Here is a 20,274-nt window from a genome sequence, read left to right as displayed (position 1 = left end):
GGCTCAGACTCCCCAGTAAACGTTTGCTAGGAGTGACTGAACTCTGGGAGGAGCTGAAAAAACAAACTGAAGCACTGATATGAGAAATGAAATGTATCTTCTTCATCAAATTACTGAGCTTTATTTTTAAAATTTAAAACCAGAATGCAGGTAAATTTTTCATAAACATCAGTTATGAAGAGAGAACTGTAAAAGTGGGATTTGATCATGGCATGTTAAGAGGTGGGGAGGGTTCTTCTAGATCTAGATCACTTGCTAGAAAAGGAAACTGAGGCCTTTCAAGAAAACACGGCCTACAAAGGCCCCAGGTGAGTTAGTATCAGGATATAGTAGAGAACATGACAATTAAATTCAAGCTGAAACCGGATTTGGCAACACTCACTACTTCTGATGATGTCAAAAATTTGGTTCTGTTTGTCTGTCTATCAGTACTGGGGATTGAACCCAGGGGTGCTTTATCAGTGAGCTACATCCCCAGTCCTTTTTATTTTTTGAGACAAAGTCCTGCTAAGTTGCTGAGGTTGGCCTCAAACTTGCCATCCTTCTGCTTCAACTTTCCGAGTCACCACCACACCTGACAAGAATTTAATTATTTTAATAAGCATTACAAACTAATGATGATTTCCTCTAATTTTACCTGAACAAAAAGGCAGGTCATATATATTTTAAAGAGGTATGCTAGAATACTGTGTATGCACAAAGCCAAACATCTGGTGAAGAACAAAAAGTCAGATTAACATCTGTAAAGACAAGCTACACAGTTTCCTGGCTTCCTCTTTCATCCAGTGTCTCAGCCACAGAGCCAAGAGCCTGGGACACATCTGTGGCTTTGTACATCTACACTGCTCCCTCCTCATTTTCCAGGGCCAATGAGGTCTGGTCTCTTGTTCTTGCACCCACACCCAGGTTCAGGGGAAGCAGCCCCTGCCTCCTAGCACTACATACACATCAGTGCCACAGGGGCCAGTCAAGGAAATGGGCAAACATCAGAGGCTGCCCACCAGCTGGTGACATAGAGGCTCTGGTCTGGCACGTGGCCACTGCCTCACTTCCTCTTAGGATTCTTTATGTAGTTATTCTAGAGTCTACTTCTCATACTTGAGTTGCCAAAAGGCTTAGAAAGGCAGCTGAAGGGAAATTTCTTTGTTCAGTTTTCTAGCAGTAGGGAGAGATCCTCTGAACCTGCCACTAGTGACAAGGCTACTGATTAGTTTAGACTCAGAGACAGGTAGGAAGATGGAGTCAACCCCTCACTCCCTAGTACACAGCATGACAAGAATTCGTCAGGTGGTTAGTGGTCAAATGAAAACCAACCAGAAAATGCCCATGCATGATTTAAAGTACTAAATGGTGCTGAACACTTCATGCTGATTATGTTAGGTTAGACTTTACAGCACACATGGAAGGTCAAATGTGGTGTTCTTCATGTTTATAAATAGTCATACCTCAACTTCATCCTCGTCATCAGTCTACCCGACAGGACAGGACAGGACAGAAAAGACAGAAGGATTCTTAGATGACACAGAAGTCAGCAAAGATGAGATTACCTTAAAGTCACATCACATTCCAAAAAAAAATGGCCACCACAACCATGGCACACCCTCTTGAACTGGGAGCTGCTAGGACCTGCTCTCTTTGTCCTCATCTGGATACTTGTTTAGTAAGCCCAAGACCAGGCCTTCCCAGAGTCAGAAGGGACTTGCAGGGCTTCAGACCAATCTCCTGACCTTGCTTTCTGCTTTGTGTCCTGCCATTGGAAGGCCATATTCCTGCCAACCCCCCAGTATTGGGGACTGAACCCAGGGATGGTTTACCACTGAGAAACATCCCCTGTCTGTCTGTCTATCTATCAAGACAGGATCTTGCTAAGTTGCTCAGACTGGCCTTGAACTTGTGACCTTCCTGCTCAGCTTCCTCAGTTGCTAGGATTACAGGCATGTACCACCACACCTGGATTTAGTGGTCATATTCTGCTGAGGCACCTCCACCAGCTGGTCATCAGGGTTTCAGTAAGTGACTGGTCTTAATTTACCTGGCTCTGCCCATCAGTAGCTAGCCCCCTCTTCCAGAGTGCAGAAACCTTCATGCCCAGGCCACTGGGCCTAGGCTACAATGACCCTTCCATGCACAGGTGAGAAAGGACAGGGGGAACAATTTCCAGGCAGAATGTGTCATATTACTCTCTCCTCAGACACATGAAGTTAAGCTCTGTACACAACCTCACCTATCCCTCCTGGTGGCCATCTTAACTGACTCTGTACTTTCAATTAATTTACCATTAGATAAACTTGACTTCAAATAAAGCATCTCTTTTCTAGATATAAATTGGGGGTAAAAAGTCCTGTTAATCCCTTGATTTTAATTAAGCACAATTTCAATTTAAGAGCTTCCACCAAGGTTACAGACCATGCCAACAAATCGAGACAAAAGTTTTGTGGGAACTGACTACGCTTTTGAAAGTCAAGATGACAAGACATTTCCAATGTATCACATCCCACCCAGCCCCACCAAGTGGCATTATGACAAAAGAGACAATAGTCCTGCTCCACCATCTTTCATCTTATGACTTATGTAACCAGGATGACTGGCATTATTTTCAGCAACTGGCACACGCGCAAAGTTCTGCAGTTACAGAATTCCTTACACAAACTCTCATTCCCCTTCAACAGAAGAAGCTGGGGCTGGGAGAGGCTAAGGGGAGTCCTGGGATTTACCAGCCTGGGTTCTCACAGCTTATTTGGATTACGCCAGCAGTAGAAAGGGCCAGAGCTGCCTCGTTTTCCCTTGCTTTTGCCTAGTTGGTCTAGAACTAGGTTGGGATGGACAGATGAGGAGTAAGATTCTCAGTGAGCCTTGCCTGGGAGGACCTCTGGATTATGAAAAAAGCAGCCTTTTCCATGTCCAGGAACAGAGAGGGCAGAGAAGGTTCACTCCAGAGCTGACATGGGGCCCAGTTGATAAAAGCAGTCTTTGGATTTTACCTTCAGACTTCTCATCTTGATTTAACTGCAACCATTTCCATCCTCAATTTTATTCAGCATTCATGTTAAAAGTAATGAAATACCATTTTCTCTAACCCCTTCTAACTCTGATGTTAGGGAGTCCTGATTCTGAATCTACCGAATGGCCTTGGTCATAGTGGTTTCAGTTGTGTGTCATTTTCTAATCACATCGTGATGTTCTTGGGATGTAAATTTGTCTTTTGTTATACGCACAGCTTCTTGGTGCCTGCCACAGTGACTGGGCGCTTCCTAATCAAGCACGGGGAAAATTAGAGGTTGTGCTTTGCCTTGGTGACAATATCCTGATATTCCAGCAGATGGCAGTCTTCCTACATGAATGATGCCATTTTGACTTCTAAAAACAAGGACCAGGTTGGGAATGAACCCTGAAGCCCTTTCTGACTGCTGTTATAATTCAAATAAAGTTGTGAGAGGTTGCAGCTCGGTGGTAAGAGTGCTTGCCTAGCATGTCTGAGACCCTGGGTCCAATTCCCAGAACCGTCAAAAACAACTAACAAGCAAAAGCCCAAATAAAAAGTGAGAATCCAGGCTGGTAAATTCTAGGACTTCTCTGTGGAAGGCAGCAGGACTCCTGGGTACACCTCTTAGCCTCTCTCAACCTGGCTTTCTCTTCTACAGAGGAGAAGGATGGTTTTCTATTGAAGGAGAATGATGATTGTTCTCTAGATTTTAATGGCAATTTAAATGATTTAAACTAAACTCTAGAAACATTTATCTCTGTTTATAGCTGAGAAAGCCAAATATTCTTAGAGAAGGACAGAATTAAAAAATTAGTGGGATCTGTTAAAAAGCCTCAAGAATTTGGCAAGAAATGCTGGTGTGTTTTCATAATTATAAGCACTCTGGGCTGTGTCTTTTGCCCTCCAATGTGTCTCATTTCCAGAAAAATAAGTGATCCCTTTTTAAAACTTTTAAAAATACTTTGGAATGAAATGTGGGCCTTATTTTTCCCAAGTGGATTCAATTTGCTTCCTGGATCTTCCAGAAGTCTAAAGATTCTGCTGAACCCAGGTTTCAGAAGACAAAGAAATGACAGAAAGAGCTGATGGCTCTGGTATTCAGAAATACCAGGGGCTGCAGAAAGGGGTCCTTCTGCAGTAAAGTGGCTTGGTGCTCCCCTCAGGGTCCAGAAAGTTCCAAGGAAACAAGGAGCTCAGGTGAAGGTGGGGGGTTGGGGGACTGATTAGTCCATGGTTCTACTTAGACGTGCCTTGAAATTACAGAATTTCTTGGTTAACGCATTTGGATTTCCATGTGAAATCAAGACCTCCCAGGAATGTGGACCCAGCGGTAACCATGTTCCCTTTGTGTTACCTACAGGAACATACCTCTGGGTAGAGAAGGCAGGTTCCATCAAATCTTCAGAACCAATTTTCTTCCTCCCCAAAGAAATCTGCCTACCCTGTATTATGATTTCCACCTCTGCTTCCCTTGTAGTGGCACTTCTTGTCACTTAATCCTGTACTCAGCCCATTCCCTGTATCACTGGAGACCTTGTACGACTCAAACACAGCACAGGTGGAAGAAGTTCATGGGTACCAATCTAAACAATCAAAACCAAACCAAACAAAATATCCACCCAAGGACCTTCAACAGGTTCCAAGTATGATCTGTCGGTACTAAAGAAAATTGACTTTATTCTTCCGGAGTCTGTTCAAGAAAAAAATAAATGACGAGGAAAGGAGAATTTCTACAGACTTTCTTCCTTTCACCGAACCTGAACTTACGGCTTGCTAAGTAATAGATGAGGTGCACATGTTTCATAAAGGGACATCAGAAAGAAAGATCTGCTCTGATTATCTTTGTTGTCTCTGGCCTCTTGATGGAATCCCTTCACCCTGTACCTATATAGCATGTCCCATCTACATGCCCACCGAGCCTGGGTAGGCTCAGGGCTGAGGTGGTGGAGTTAAAGAGCTCAGGAATGGGGAGATATGTAAGTGTCCAGGGGCACCCCACAGTGCTGTAGGGAAACTTCTCCTGGATCCACTGTCCTCTGGTATCTTTCCACCCTGATATTCTGTGACTCAAGGGACTGTAGAGGGCCTGTCACATTATGTCTTAGAGCAACTACATCAGTTTCTCTATTCAAACGCCCCAAACGGATGGTCCAGGTGTCAACTGACTGGTTATACAACATTGTAAGGATGACTAAATTCCTGAATCAATTCCAAATCAACACATCTGTCTTCCTCTAGATAAGTGGTGCTACCTCTGATGTTTTTCTCCTCCAATTTACCAAGCATCTAAATGTCATCAGCATCGTACAACACATAAAGATGGGTTATTCATTCCTTCTCCAGCCTCATGACCTTAATATGTCCTAGGTCCTCATTTGTCACACAGATTTTCACAGAAATGGTAGAGAGGCAGTTGGAGAGTGTATTTGAAAAGAGGCAATTTTTTTTCCCCTACAATGGCAATGGGGGAGGAGCAGCTTCCAAACTCTGGGGAGGATTGAAGGCCGATCTTTCAAAATAAGTGACATAAAGAATCAGATTTCATGAAACTTACATCTGTGATCATCTTCCCTCTGGTCTTATTTCTTTCTCTGTGGTTGGCCCGTTTCTGTTTCTGCTGCAAAACCCTCTCCCTGGTGGTGCGATACTCTAGCGCAAATTCACTAATGATCCTGCAGAACTTGTTTATGTTCACTTCCCGAATTGCATAAGGTGGATGGCCCATAAAGAGCAAAAAGGAGTGGAATCTGCAAGAAAAAACAGAAATGGCGATGATATCAGTTTATGCCACATCCCCAATACTATTTTAATACTATTTTGTATTTTATTTAGTGACAGGATCTCACTGAGTTGCCTAGCGCCTCACTTTTGCTCAGGCTGACTTTGAACTTTAATCCTCCTGCCTCAGCCTCCCAAGCTGCTGGAATAACAGATGTGCACCACCGCACCAGGCATGACTTCAGTGTCAAGGAACCAAAATTACTGGTCTAAAATCTCTCCATAAGAAACCAATGAGCCAAGTTCTCAGTAACAGGTCACCATCCTTCATTCCTCAGGCTCTGAGTTTCGAGAGTCTTCTCAAGTAAAAATGCAAACAAAAGTCAAGTTCAGTTAACTTTCTCATCTGTAGAGATTATGTCTAGTGGTAAGATTTCAGGGGATTAATTACTTCTTGTGTATCTGTGTTTTAACATTTTTCTAATGAATACATAAAGCTTTCTAAGAAAAATGATAAACTACTGTTTTAAGAAAATACTGCATAGTTTCTACACTATGCAAGAATTGGACAAGAATGAAGAAGTGTTGCTTAGAAATTCCTTTATAAAAAGGTAAGGGGGAAAAGAAGAAATTCCTTTAATGAAAACTTCAGAGTAGACATGAAAATGTTAATCGATGGTTTATAAATAGGTGTTTATAAAGTTTTTCCTGAGTAAATATTTGAAACATTTTCTTACAATATTATGCACAATCTTAATTTAGCTAGAAAACACCAAATAAACAGAACAAGATAAATTTATAAATTAAAAAAATATTAATTTTTATTTGTTTAAAATTTTTGTAAATTTTTAGTTATCAGGAAATAAGAAAGAAGATAAAAATAGGTCTCTATGCAGAACAAATGGCACTACATAAATATCACTATTTGTAGACAAAAAAAATTTGGTTTCAATCACTGGAATCTGCCTCCTTTGAATATAATTTTTTTCCTAAAGAGGAACATTGATTTATTCTCTTCTGTGACAAAAAAAACACAACTTGTATTTAAAGTCAAGGAGGCTCAGAAAACACTGGCAAAAACCTTAAAACTCAATAAGAACAAAGTGAAAATCTTTTGGACTTAGATTAGGTAATTTTTTAAAAAAATATTATACCAAAGCATAAGCAACCAACGATGAAACAATAAATTGAATCTCATCAAAATTAAAAACTTTTTTTGCTTCAAAGGTCTTTATTGAGAGTGTAAAGACAACCTTCAGAATAGGAGAAAATATTTGCAAATCATATGCAGGAAAAGAAAGTTTCTACCAAAATAAAGAAATCTTACAACTCAATGCCAAAAAGACAAATCAGCAAAGGATTTGAATAGACATTTCTCCTAAAAAGATATGCTGAGAAGTACATGAAACGATAAAAGTTGGCAATTGCTTGCAACATACAAAGCATGAAGGTCAAACCAGCTCACATTCCCTGCCTCCCCTTTTTAACCACGGTGAAAGCATAGTGTACTTTAGTTTTAGTAAGAAATTTGACAAAATCTTTTATAAGATCCTCCAATCCAGAGGGCAACTAGAAGGTCTAGATGAAGTACAGTTAAGGGGGTTTATAGTTGAACAAATGAATTCCAAAAGTACTGATTAATGGATGGTTTTCAACCTGGAGGGAAGTTTCTGTCCTGTTCAACATTTTCAAAGTACCCCCCTTTTCTCAACAGTCTGCCTCAAGACCCAGAAGTATGGTTATCAAAACAGCAAATGACCCAAGCTAGGAGGCGGCTCATGGGCAGATCAGAGAATCAGGGTTTTCCAATTCCTGTGTGGGTTGAAAGAAAGTGAAAGAAAATAAGGAAAGAAGGGGAGAAGGGGAGAAGGGAAGATGGGGATGAGAGTCCTACAATCACATCCTGTGATGAAGCAAAGGAGAAGCAAGTGATGGCTTCTGGCAGGAAATGCCCTGGCCTGGGAAGTTATAGAACCTGGGTTCTAGTCTAGGGCAATTACTTGCTGGAACATGCCTGGACAGCCATGGAGCCATGTTAGACTCAGTCAGCCTCCTTGTGGGTAAGGCAAGGCCTGACCCATCACTGTCACATCTCTAGGGTTCTCTTGGATCCTGTGACTCTGGGGAAGGCTGGTTCAGAGAAGGGCACCTGTGGCATGGAGCAGCCATTGGAGAATCCATGGCTGGAAGATCCTCAGAGGGCAGAGAGCCGATCAGACAAAGGAGGAAGTTTTCTAATAAGGAGAGCTGCCATGCACGGGAGTAGGTTCCCTGGAGGTGGAATTGTTCAAGCAACCGTGGAGAGGCAACATACAATTTGACAGGTGTTACAGAAGTGATTCCTGATCAAATGGAATTTTGGATGAAATTATCTGACATTCCTTCCACCTTCAAGATTCAATGGCATTATATTATTGTGTATGAAAAATTAGGTATCCACGAAGCTGTTACACATCCGACTAAGTATCCACGAAGTTGTTTATCATAGGTACACTTTGTGATGCGCCGTGTACCAAGAATGTACACTAACCTTTACATCCTGGGTTGCAGAATATTTTTAATATGCTAGTGTACTGAATTTTTTAAATAAGTTACTCAATATACTTACCTGTTAATTATCCTTCTATGGACAATCTTTAAAATTATAATTCGCTCTGCACAGTCTTTTAGGAACTCTGACATACGCTGTTTTAACACTGGTTTCATTTCGTGTTTTGCAATTGCCTTGAGGTGATCCCATGAAGCTTTGCATCTTCTCTCCATCTGACATAAATTATCCTGAAGTTGATCAAAGTCAACCTGAAAATCAGAGCGAGAACATTGCAAATGCACTGAAACAACTGGACACCGACCTTAACCAGGAGACCAGAGTGCCTCTGGGAAGAAACGAACATCAAAACCCAATTTACATCTTGAAACACAAACATATTTATGACCTAAAAATTATTCACATGTGTATTTGTTATTATCTGAAAATCAAATTAGTGATAAAACTGTTCTCCAAATGAACCCAACACAGGAGTTACCTTTCCTTGCCTAATTTGGAAAGAAATGTTACAAAAGTCTTTGGGGGGGACTGTAAGTTAAAACATGAGATCAAAGAACCTAGTACAAGATGAACTGAGTAGATGTCTCATAAAATTTCAGAGCACACTCGTTCTTCAGGGATGATATTTCACTGAACACTGAGGAATGTCCCCAAGCCTCATGTGGATGGCTCCTGAGGCTCTGGAGCAAGCCAGCTTCTCTTCACCACGATCTCCTTCACAACTTGTGTGACACATTATTTTATCCATCCACCATTCACTCATTCAACCAATATTCTTGGATTGACTAGTACACGCCAGTCCCCCTATCCAGGCACTAAGAGAACAAAGACAAATTCTGAAGGAAATCACATCGGTGTTCTCAGGGAGCTTCACAGTACAGACAGGAGATTGCCAAGCTCTGAAGGGGCACAATACCCACCAGAGATCTTGACAGCAAATGCAAACCACCTACACAAAGAAGACACGTGACAGAGCTCCTGCTGCGTATTCGGGGAAGTGCAGTTTGGATTGACTAAAATGGCCCCAAATGAAACTTCCTAAAGTAATGCCTTCACAGAATTTCTAGACCAAAAATTATGAGAATCAGAGAGTTGTTTAGTAATGAAAAAACACAGGTGAGAGTGTGGTGGCACACGCCTGTAATTCCAGTGACTGGGGAGGCTGAAGTAGGAGGATTGCAAGTTTGAGGCCAGCCTCAGCAGCTTAGCAATATCCTGCTTCGAAATAAAAAATAAAAAGGGCAGGGGATGTGGCTCAGGGGTTGAATGCCCCTGGATTAATTCTCCAGTACTCAAGGGGGTTGGGGGAAATAATTCAAAGGGATGGTGGGGAAGAAGAAAGAAATGGGTGGGTGGGCTGAAAGAAGGAGAGGTGAACAGTGAGTAAGCAAAGAGGTCTAAAAAACCAGAAGGAGCAGAAGACACACACAGGCAAGCAGCCTCTGCTCAGGTGTCAATGACAGTGGTTGTGCACTGGAGGAGGATGCCCAGAAGGCATCCTGGCAGACTTGCTGGTATGACTTCAGAGTAAAAGCCCCACCCTCAGAAGGACAAGGGAGGAGCTCAAGTCATCAAAGGCAGATACTGTGGGAAGATCCATGGCAGCCAGCAGGAAGACACACTGAGCACAGGAGTCGTCCCCTCATCCAGGCAGGACTTTGCAGGGTCTGTATTTCTTGATTCTCTGCAACCAAAAAGGCTCTGGGAGTGAAGTGTGAGAAGAGGTGGCTGATGTCCTCTTGGCCTCCTATGGCAATTCACAAGCGTCTGGATCAATAATCATCTTGAGGGCTGGGGATATAGCTCAGTTGATAGAGTGCTTGCCTAGCATGCACAAGGCCCTGGGTTCAATCCCCAGCACCAAAAAAAAAAAAAAAAAAAAAATCATCTTGAGTAGTTGCTGCAGTCCCTGGAATTGTCCTCGTGTTGGGACTCCTAGGCCAGGATCACTTTTAGCCCAAGCTGGGGAAGGCCCTGGGCAAAACCACAGGACATGGAAAAAGGGAAGCGATTTGCTCTGGTGTCTCTGGAATTAGAACCAAGATGAAGGGGATCTCCACAGGCAGACTGCCTCAAATTCCCAACAGAACTCTCTTCTGAGAAGGGGCCCACAGCATGTTGGAGCAGCCCCTGGAGGACCCTCTGCTTGGATACTCAGAGAGGGGTTCTTCCCTAGTTAGGAAACTGAAGTCGTATTTGTATAGAATAATGCCTGTTAAACAGAGGACTGTTCCGCGAAGCCCTCTGTCAGCTCTCCACGCCTCTTTTTGCCTCAAGGTCGGTACACCACGAGGCCAGCGGAAGGGCTGCTGCTTGATGTACCTGTGGCTGCCAGCCTGTTACTCCTGAGGGAGATGGAGGAGGGCCCCCAGCCACCAGGTCCCCACCTTTCAGTCCTGGGGGAGAAAGCTGAGCAAGCGAGCGAGCTTCTAGAACGGGACCATTGCGGCCCTCGCTCCATTCCTCACCCACTCAGTCCTCTGTCCTGCTGCCTCTTCATATACTGGGCTGCAGTGTGTTCCCAGGAGGTTCCTCCACACAGGCCTGGCTCAGGTGCCCTCTTCAAGGGTGCTCCCACATCCAGTGTGTCTGGAATTCCTCTGGGCATTGTTCAGTCTCAGTGACACCCCTGCACTGGAGGCAGCTAGGTGTCCACCTACTGTGACTGTCTCTTTTCTAATAAACTGTATGCTCATGAAGAGATTAACTCTGCACTCACTTTAAGAGCTTGCAGCCGAGGGGCCAATGCTATATACTGTTTACAGCCCTATAAAAATGTTCCCTGTAAGACTGTAGGGACAGCCAATCTGTGGGCAGCAGGGCCAGGCCAGGCGTGCCCTGTTTCCCAGCTCCACACCTGAGACATTGTATGGACATCTCAGGGGCCAGATGGCATTCTTTTGACATGTTTGCCCACCTAAAACAGGCTGTGCAGTTGGAATGTTCTGGAGAATCCAGCCTGGTCAGTAACACTCCCAAGGAGTGAGGACTGGGATGGCAGACTAGCCTCACATACCTCAGTAGGAAAGAATCTGACTGAGAACCAGAGATAGGAAAAAGATCTTAAAAGTTCATTAGAAAAGGCATGAACTGAATCCTGTCCTCAGACTCTAGAGCAGGGAACACAGGCGGCACTGTGGGTCAGAGTTAACAGAGCATGAGTGTGTCTGAGAAGAGGGTCAAGGATCCAACCAGCGGAGGCTGAGGCAAGGCCGGCTCCTCCGTGTTCACTGACGTACCTTGGCTGACCTGGTGATGGCCCCAATCTCCGAATACAGATCAGAGCTGTCTGGGAAGTTTTCCACCACCATGGTGCACACGTGGTGGAGAAGCGACTGCTTGTGCACTGTGTCTTTCACTTCTGGAACCTTCTCGAGGTAGCTTAACTCAAATGCTTTGGCCTGTTTTGTGACATTAAAGATGAGAAAAACAAGTTTTATGTAGGCTCTTAGAATAGCACAGATGGTTAGAATCACTGCACAGCTATAATAGCCAATATTTAGTTTCTGTGTGACTGAGGCTTCTCAGGCACTCCATCCTTTGCTGATCACATGTGGACAGTGGTAATGAACTGAGCCTCCAGCCCTTTCCTGCACAGCCCAGAGGCAGGTCCCAGGATGTGACCCTCAGTCAGGGTGCTGTGGGACTCAGTTTCACATTCCTAAGCTTCTTTCTCCCCTCCTGTTGCCTGCCTACATCTTGGCCAGAGCCAAATACAATCTACCAAATTATGCCATGTCCACATATCAACATGCCACAGTGAAGCCTGCATATATGATCAAGTGGACAGAGCAAGAGGATTGGAGAAGGGAGGAGCAGGGAGGGAAGGGAAAGGGAAGTTCCTGGGAAATGAGATCAGTCTAATTATGTTAATGTGCATGAATATGGCATAATAACTTCATTATGTATAATTATGATGTACCAATTAAAAAATAAAAAACAAAAAATTAATAAAAATCAGAATATTTGAGAGAGAAGCTCAAGGGGGGGAAAAACAACACAGGGTAGATGAAAATTCTCCAAGTCAAGGTTGAGAGTAATCATACTCTGTGAGGAATAGGGTACTTACTTTTCTAAGCTTTCTTACAGCATGGTTCAAGTTCAAATAAATGGGTTCTAATATTTTAAAGACAAAATCCTTTCTAGATTTTCAACAAAAGTTACCTAAGGTCTTTATTCTACTGTGCTTAGGAGATCAGAGGTACAACCTTCATCAACAAATGGTGGGCAGGGATTTTGTGACAAGGGAGGCAGGAGGATAAGACACAGGGACAACTTACATTAGTTCCATTTAGAAAGTTCCCAATAGCAAGGAGAGTAGACAGGATAAAGCCCAAAGTTTTATTGTTCTCCAACTGGTCTATTCCTTCCTTCAGATCCAAAAGTGGTTCTGCCACTTCCTTTCAGTTAAAAAAAAAAAAAAAAAGATGAAAAAGAATGGACAATTTGGTGACTTTTTATTTTTCATTTAGGGTAAAGTAACAATAAGCAGGGTTCACTCTAGCACAGGACAGTCTCACGTGTGGGGCATTTGCTCCTAGGTATGACAAAGTGCTGAACAGCAGCAGGGAGAGCTAATCCCCAACCATTCCACAGTGGAGACCAAACAGAGTTTGTGCCCTGTCTTCTGTGTGTCTGCCCAGGGTCTAAGCCCAAGCAGGACCCTCAAGTCATCCTGCCCTCTCTGCTCTGACCATGGCTGACTTCCAAGAAATCTTCCTTATGAGGCTCCAGCATGGAGAGCATGGTCCCACTCTTTGCCTTTCCTCCTCATAGGCAGATGACTGGAGAAATTGGGCTCCAATGTCCCTGGACCACCCGTCTCCTCCATTCCTCTCTAGGCACACTTAGCCTAGGTTGCTGCTCACTAGAAGGCCACTGTCCTTGCTACTCCAACTCCTTCTGACCTTCAGCCTGCCCTGTAGCCTCACGACCTCAATCTGGTCTTTCCTCTGTACTGTGGCCCCCTCACTACATCCCCACTGAAGCGCTCTTCTCACCTGTACCCCAGGATATTCAGCTTCACTCTCCAGCAGCCTCACTTCTCCTGGGCTGGCCCTCCCACTACCCAACCAAAGCTGGCCCAGCTGTTTCTTCCATGATGATACCTCACTTTGTTGAAGAGTCACACACATGTAATAACTGGTTTTGCAGCTGAGTTACATCAATCACCTTAGGGGTCCTAGGTGTCTTTGTCCCTGCTTGATTCCCTCATGAACTCAAATATGCTACAGGTTGGGCATCCCTTATCCAAAATGCTTGGGACCAGAAGTATTTTGGATTTCAATTTTTTAGACTTTGGAATATCTGCATATACATAATGAGATATGTTGGGGATGGGATCCCATGTTTAAACATGATACTCATTTTGTGTTTCATATATGCCTCTTCATATAGCCTAAAGGTAATTTATATAGTATTTTTACTGCACCTGTGTTTGGACTACAACCCATTATATGAGATCAGGTGTGGAATTTTCCATTCGCGGCATTGTGCTGGCACTCAAAGTACTTAGGATTTTGGAGCATCTGGATTTCTAATTAGAAATGCTCAACCTGTAGCACCCTTCTGAAGACCCCCAAACCCACTGCCATTCATCTGGCCCTCAGCATAGCACAATGCCACCACCTCTTCCAAAAGAAAGAGACCCAGAGCCTCTCCACCTGGGCTTCAGAATCTCTCCTCTGATGGTTTTTCTCAACTAAGCTCCCCTGCCATTCACATCCATCTCTTTCTCTTCTCTCCACTGGCTGCCGTTCAGGCCAGGCCAGGAGAATTCCTGTGCCTTCCATGTCCCATTCAATGTCCCTTTGCCTACCCCATTGAGGTCTCGTTCCTTTGAGTCTCTTCTCAATTTTTTGCAAACTGCTTCATCTTTAATTTCCTAGTGAGGATGTTTCCCCCCAAAGACCTGCAGTCATGGTCAATGGCAGTCTCAGTGATAATGATCAGATGAAAGGATGACAGGCAATATGCTATACTGTGTTTTTCTGTGTTTTCTAAGTTTTCTAGAATCTGAAAAACATTTTAATTAATTTAATCACTCACAATGTGCCCATAAGCAAGTGTCTGAGGCTGGTGCCAGGCAAATGCTTTAGAACAACCCTTCACTGACAGACTGATGATCAGTCAGCATGGACACAAGTAACATCAGAGCTAGCGACAAGACAACAAAGTCATCATTGACTCGCCCTGCAAATCCTGTATCAAGAGTGATATTTCACTATTTTAATATTCATGAATTTTTCTAAAAAAATGGGGGACATAGGGTTTGGGCTGCCTCTTTTAAGATAGCACTTACCTTTTCTGTGGTTTCATAATCCATTTTGAATGCCCACAGGTGGAGCCGAGCAGAAAGCTCACTGATAGAGGACAGAGTAAGGAGGAACTGCTCTGCACTGCCCAAAGGCATTTCAGGGTTGGCCAGCTGAGCTTCCTGGATTTTCTGCTTCTCCTCTTCAGTTGGAATCATGGTCAGAATTTTCTGGAAAGATGGGATGATAGAAAATAGTCTTTCTCAGTAATAGATTCTACCCCACCCCTTCAATGATTTCAAACTCATGTTATAATTTTCCAACCAGGTAGTAGAAATAGTCGGTATACATTTTTTAAATCACACATGGGTGTTATAATGTCATAACCAAACAGACTTTAAGCAACTTGCCAAACATTTTCTGGGTCTTGCCTCTGAAGGACATTCTAGACATGAAAGGGGGATGGAAAGCAAGAGAACAGTGAAAGAAAATTGGAGGACTCCCTCTTCCCTAAGAAGAGGGAAACAGGTCATAATACATTCTTTGTAGCATTTCTCATGGATTAATTTAAGAACTACAAAATGAGTCATTTGTAAAGAACTCAGGTTGACTTTTGGTTCATGTGACATTAAAATTTTGTTTTAACTATTTCAGAACTTTAAAATGATACACTTTAATATCAAACTCAAGTCTGAAGAAAAGTGATGATGGTATTTATAAACCTACCTGCTAATAAAAAAAAAATGTGCCTACTTATTTTTATTTGTTTCTGGTAAAAAAATCTATTGTGAAAAGTAGAGAAAGCAAAAAGACACCAGAATGATTATGATTCTTGCAAGTTCAAATTTCTTATTGATTATATTTTTTTAAAAGATAAAAATTCCCATCTACTCTTACCATTATTATTTAATATTGTACATAGAGTAATCATACAAAGTGTCAGAAAGGTAAAGTCGTTCCTATTTGCAGATGACATGATTGATTACATAGAAAATTGTAAGAAATTTTTAAAAATCTAAAAAATGTGTGTTCGACAATGTTGCATTTATAAGGCCAAAACAAAAATTCATTTTATTTCTATATGTTGATAATGAACAAAACATTTAAGTGCTATCTATAATGAAATTCATAGTCAATAAATTTAACAAAAAATGTACAAGATCTGTATGCTTGCAATTAGAAAAACTGATGAAAGCAATCAAAGAACTAAATAAATGGAGAAACAGACTATATTCAGGGTTTGAGAGAATCAAGATGCTTATTTTCCCCAGATTGATCTAAAGATTTACCTCAATTCCAGTCAAAACAATGGCATGGAATCCTTAGCAAGAAGAATGAAGCAGGAGGCATCACAATACCAGACCTTCAACTATAGTATGGAGCAACAGTAACAAAAGTGGCATAGTAGAGGCACCAAAATAGACACATAGACCAAAGGTACAGAATAGAAGACACAGAGACAAACCCACATAAATACAGTTATCTCATACTAGACAAAGGTGCCAAAAACATACATTGGAGAAAAGATAGCCTCTTCAACAAATGGTACTGGGAAAACTGGAAATCCATAGCAAAATAAAATTATACCTCTATCTCTCACCCTGCACAAAAATCAACTCAAAATGGATCAAAGACTTAGGCACTAGAACAGAGACCCTGTGCCTAAAAGGAGAAGAAGCAGGCCCAAATCTTCATCATGTCACTAGGACCTGACTTCCTTAACAAGATTCCTAAAGCGCAAAAAGTAAAATCAAGGATCAATAAATGAGATGGATTCAAACTAAAAAGCTTCTTCTCAGCAAAGGAAACAATCAAGAATGTGAAGAGTGCCTACAGAATGGGAGAAAAGTCTACCACACATACTTCAGGTACAGCACTAACATCCAGGATATATAAAGAACTCAAAAAACACCAAAAAAAAACCCTAATCAATAAATGGGCTAAGGAACTGAATAGACGCTTCACAGAAGAAATACAATCAACCAACAAACATGAAAAAATACTTATCTCTAGCAATTAGAGAAGTGCAAATCAAAACTACTCTAAGATTTCATCTCACTCTAGTCAGAATGGCAATTGTCAAGGACACAAGCAACAATAAGTGTTGGCGAGGATGTGGGGAAAAGGCACACTCATACATTGCTGGTGGGATGGCAAATTGGTGCAACCACTATGGAAAGCAGCATGGAGATTCCTCAGAAATTTGGAATGGAACCAACCACCATTTAATCCAGCTATCCCACTCCTCGGCTTATACCCCAAGGACTTAAAATCAACATACTGCAGTGACCCAGCCACATCAATGTGTATAGCAGCTCAATTCACAATAGCTAAACTATGGAAGCAACCTAGATGCCCTTCAACAGATGAACGGATTAAGAAAATGTGGTACTTGGATGGAGCTGAAGGATATCATAATAAGTGAAAAAAAAGCCAAAACCCAAAAAACCAAAGGTAGAATGTTTTCTGTGATAAGCAGATGCTGATTCATAATGGGGGGTAGGGAAGAAAGAAGGGACTTTGGATTGGGCAGAGGAGAGTAGGGGAGAGAGTGTGGGAACGGGAAGGACAGTGGAGAGATACAGATATTATTGCCCTATATACATGCACGATTACACTACCAGCGGGGCTCTGCACCAGGCACAGCCAGAGAAATGAGAAGTTGTGCTCCAATTGTGTACAATGTGTCAGAATGCATTCTACTGTCATGTATAATTAGAACAAATTTAAAAATAAGAAATTTAAAGAGTGCTGGCATCATTTTTATATAGGCATACAAGCTGACTTGAAAAGTTACATGTCAAGATAGAAGAACTTGAACAACCGGAATGAATAGGAAAAAGAATAACCCTAGAGGAATCACACTACTGATTTAAGAACTTAAAGACTATAGTAATTTGGGCAGTGTGAGAAAGGCAAGAGGACAGACACATGGATCAATGGGACAGAAAAGGCAGGCCAAAAATATAACACACAAATACAGCCCACTGGTTTCAGCAATAGGATAGTATTTCAACCAATGGTGTTGAAAAAATTGGATTCCGTATGCAGGGAAAAAAAAGTGAAACTTCAACTTAAACCTTTTACTTTATACATAAAACAAAACAAAACAAAAAAATGGACCATGGATCTAAAAGTAAAATGTTATAGCTTCTTCCTTCTTTTAGAAGAAGGAAAAATAGGAGAGAATATTTGTGACCTATGTTAGGCAAAAAATTCTTAGATATGATACCAAAAATGAAGAGGCTGATGAGCTGAATTTCATTCATCCAAATTGAAAATTTTTGCTCTGTCAAAAGTACTATTGACAGAACGAAAAGACAAACTATAGTTCATCAAAAAGTTAAACACAGAGGTTACCTTACAACACTGCAATTCCATTCCTAGGTATTTGCTCTAGAAAAAATGAAAACTTACATTCACACAAAAACTTGTATGTGAACATTTGTATTAACTTTATTCATAACTGCCACAGACTGTCTCGAGTTAGACATTCTTCAGTGGATGACAAACTATGGCACATCCCTACAACAGAACAGTACTGGGTCATAAAAGGAGTAAACTATAGCCAGGCACAGTGGCACACTCCTGAAATCCCAACTACTCAAGAAGGGTAGGCAGTAGGATCACAAGTTCAAGGCCAGCCTCAGCAACTTAGCCCCACCCTGTCATAGATAGATAGATAAATACACACACACACACACACCGGGATGGGGATGTAGTTCATTGGTCAGCAGCTCTGGGTGAGGGGAACTATATACATACAATGGCTTGATGACTCTCAAAGGTATGATGCTCAGTGAGAGAAGCCAAACTCTAAAGGTTATGCACTGTATGATCCCATTTACATGACATTTTCCAAAATACAAAACCTGTGATGGCAATAGCACCCCTGGCTCCCAGGGCCTAGAGGTAGGAATAAACATATAATCAGAAAAGAGCTGTATGGGAGTTAGGATTGTTTCAAATCCTGCTTGCAGTGGTCACGGCATCAACTTACACATGATTTAAAACTCCTAGAACTGTATATCCAAAAAAGTCAATTTCATTCTATGTTACCTCAAAAATATGAAAAAATCTGTAACAAAATAATGGACACCAGTCCCCATATATGTGATTGTTTAAACTACTGGGTCCCAGGACACACCTGGGTAGGGTAGAAGCAGTTACATGTTTGATCGGAGTGTTAACAGGCGGGGCTGTCTCTATCAGAAGCCAGTGATGTAAAACTACTTTGAAGATGTGTACTCTGAGCCACAGTCAGAATGAGGCTGCAGCAGGTGACACCTGGTGAGCCCTGAGATATGTTCTTTCCAATTTGCTCTTCATTATGGCTCCCAACACTGAGGCCATGTGGGTGGAATTTGAGCATCAGGAGAAATACTTAGCCGCGGGTCTTCTTGCTTGCTCACTGCCTGGCTCATGCCCCACTGTCCACACAGATGGCATTAAAAAAATAACTCAAGATTTCGCCCCTTAAAACATCCATGATTTGAACCTAATTAGTTTGCAAAATAAAAACTAAAGTTTATATTTTAATTTCCTTAATGCTTAAATTGTTTTGAGCATGACGAGCATTCCAAATCAAACAACTGCCAACACCTTTTATAACCTTCAGAAGGCATTTTTCTGCAACAGTTTGGTTGCTTTGTTCCTTTGAGAAAGTAATCAAACATCTTTACTTTTGTTTTTCGCTCCTCTAATTCAAACCATTTGTTCACTGTTGAAGACTTATGAGGTTGCCATCTGTCAGTTTATTTTACTTTATTTTGTTACACATCACCGACAATAGAAGCAGCCATAGACAGTGGAACAGCAGGTCAAAGCCACCTCCTGTGAGTCAATGGCCCTTTTTCCATGAGCAAAGGGATAACAGGATGAGCATTTTTACTTGCTTTTCTACTATATCAATAGGTTTATTGATGATTTTATGATTTCCATTTGGTATTGCAAGAAAACAAACATCAAACAAAACCAAAACCTGAATGTGCTGTGTTTTCAGCTTTCTTCCTGATAGTGTCCCTTTAATACTCCTTGAGATATATTTGCTTTTGTATCCGAAAGTCATATTTCAGAGAAAACAGTGCAAAAATATCCATTTTTCTAAAACCAAATTCTACTGAGTTTGTCCATTTAATTCACCTGAATATAAGGCCATAGAGTCATTATTTTGCTTTATGATTGTGAACAGAACTCTGGTTACAACTTTGGATAAGAATCTATGATGAGGATTGTTTGGGTGATAACAGTAGAAAATCAGAAAACTTAGGGCTGAGCCTGCTTTATATACAACTTGCATATTCTCATGAGAAAATGTTGTTCTTTCCATGTACTTATTTTCATGTCACAATTTAGGATTTAAAAAAAACCCTTCTGAAAGCATCTCGAGAGTATCTTCTTCCATTCTTTTTAAAATTGGTATAATTATATATGACAGTGCACTTTGTTATGCCACAATCATACATGTACATAATTTGATCAATCTCATTCCCTAGTTCCTTCCCTTTGCCTCCCCTCCTCTCCTCCCTCCCCCTGATCTCTTTACTCTAATTGGTCTCCCTGTTGTTGTTCTTTTAAAAATTAGTACTGTAATTATATACAGAAGCAGGATTCTTCGTGATGACTACTCTTTGAGGCATGTTGGGCAGAAATTATTGCATCAGACTTACAGATGAAATGACTCACCTGAGGCTAGGTTGGAACAACCAAGACAGGGCTAGAAAACCACCTAGGGGCTGCTCCTCCTTTCCTAGTGCCAGCTCCATAGTTCA

The 20,274-nt window shown here is 41.7% G+C and overlaps 1 protein-coding gene across 21 annotated transcripts in view; it reads right to left on the bottom strand.

The window, feature by feature from the left end:
• FHOD3 (formin homology 2 domain containing 3) overlaps positions 1-20,274 on the bottom strand; it is a 491,479-nt gene that overhangs the window by 19,847 nt on the left and 451,358 nt on the right. For 17 of the 21 annotated variants that reach the window (XM_079108488.1, XM_079108477.1, XM_079108496.1 and 14 more), the window contains 6 exons: positions 14,551-14,733; positions 12,530-12,649; positions 11,489-11,650; positions 8,310-8,500; positions 5,538-5,730; positions 1,446-1,469 (listed from right to left, as the gene is read on the bottom strand). In XM_079108488.1, coding sequence (XP_078964614.1) covers positions 1,446-1,469; positions 5,538-5,730; positions 8,310-8,500; positions 11,489-11,650; positions 12,530-12,649; positions 14,551-14,733 — 873 coding nt within the window. The remainder of the gene's footprint in view (positions 1-1,445; positions 1,470-5,537; positions 5,731-8,309; positions 8,501-11,488; positions 11,651-12,529; positions 12,650-14,550; positions 14,734-20,274) is intronic. The other 4 variants (XM_079108491.1, XM_079108492.1, XM_079108486.1 and 1 more) reach the window with 1 other exon arrangement.

The sequence above is a fragment of the Sciurus vulgaris genome (genome assembly GCF_902686455.1).
Source record: "Sciurus vulgaris genome assembly, chromosome: 13".
In the NCBI taxonomy this organism is placed as follows: Eukaryota; Metazoa; Chordata; class Mammalia; order Rodentia; family Sciuridae; genus Sciurus; species Sciurus vulgaris.
Note: the sequence above shows the minus strand (reverse complement) of the source record. Positions and strands in the feature narration are given on the sequence as shown.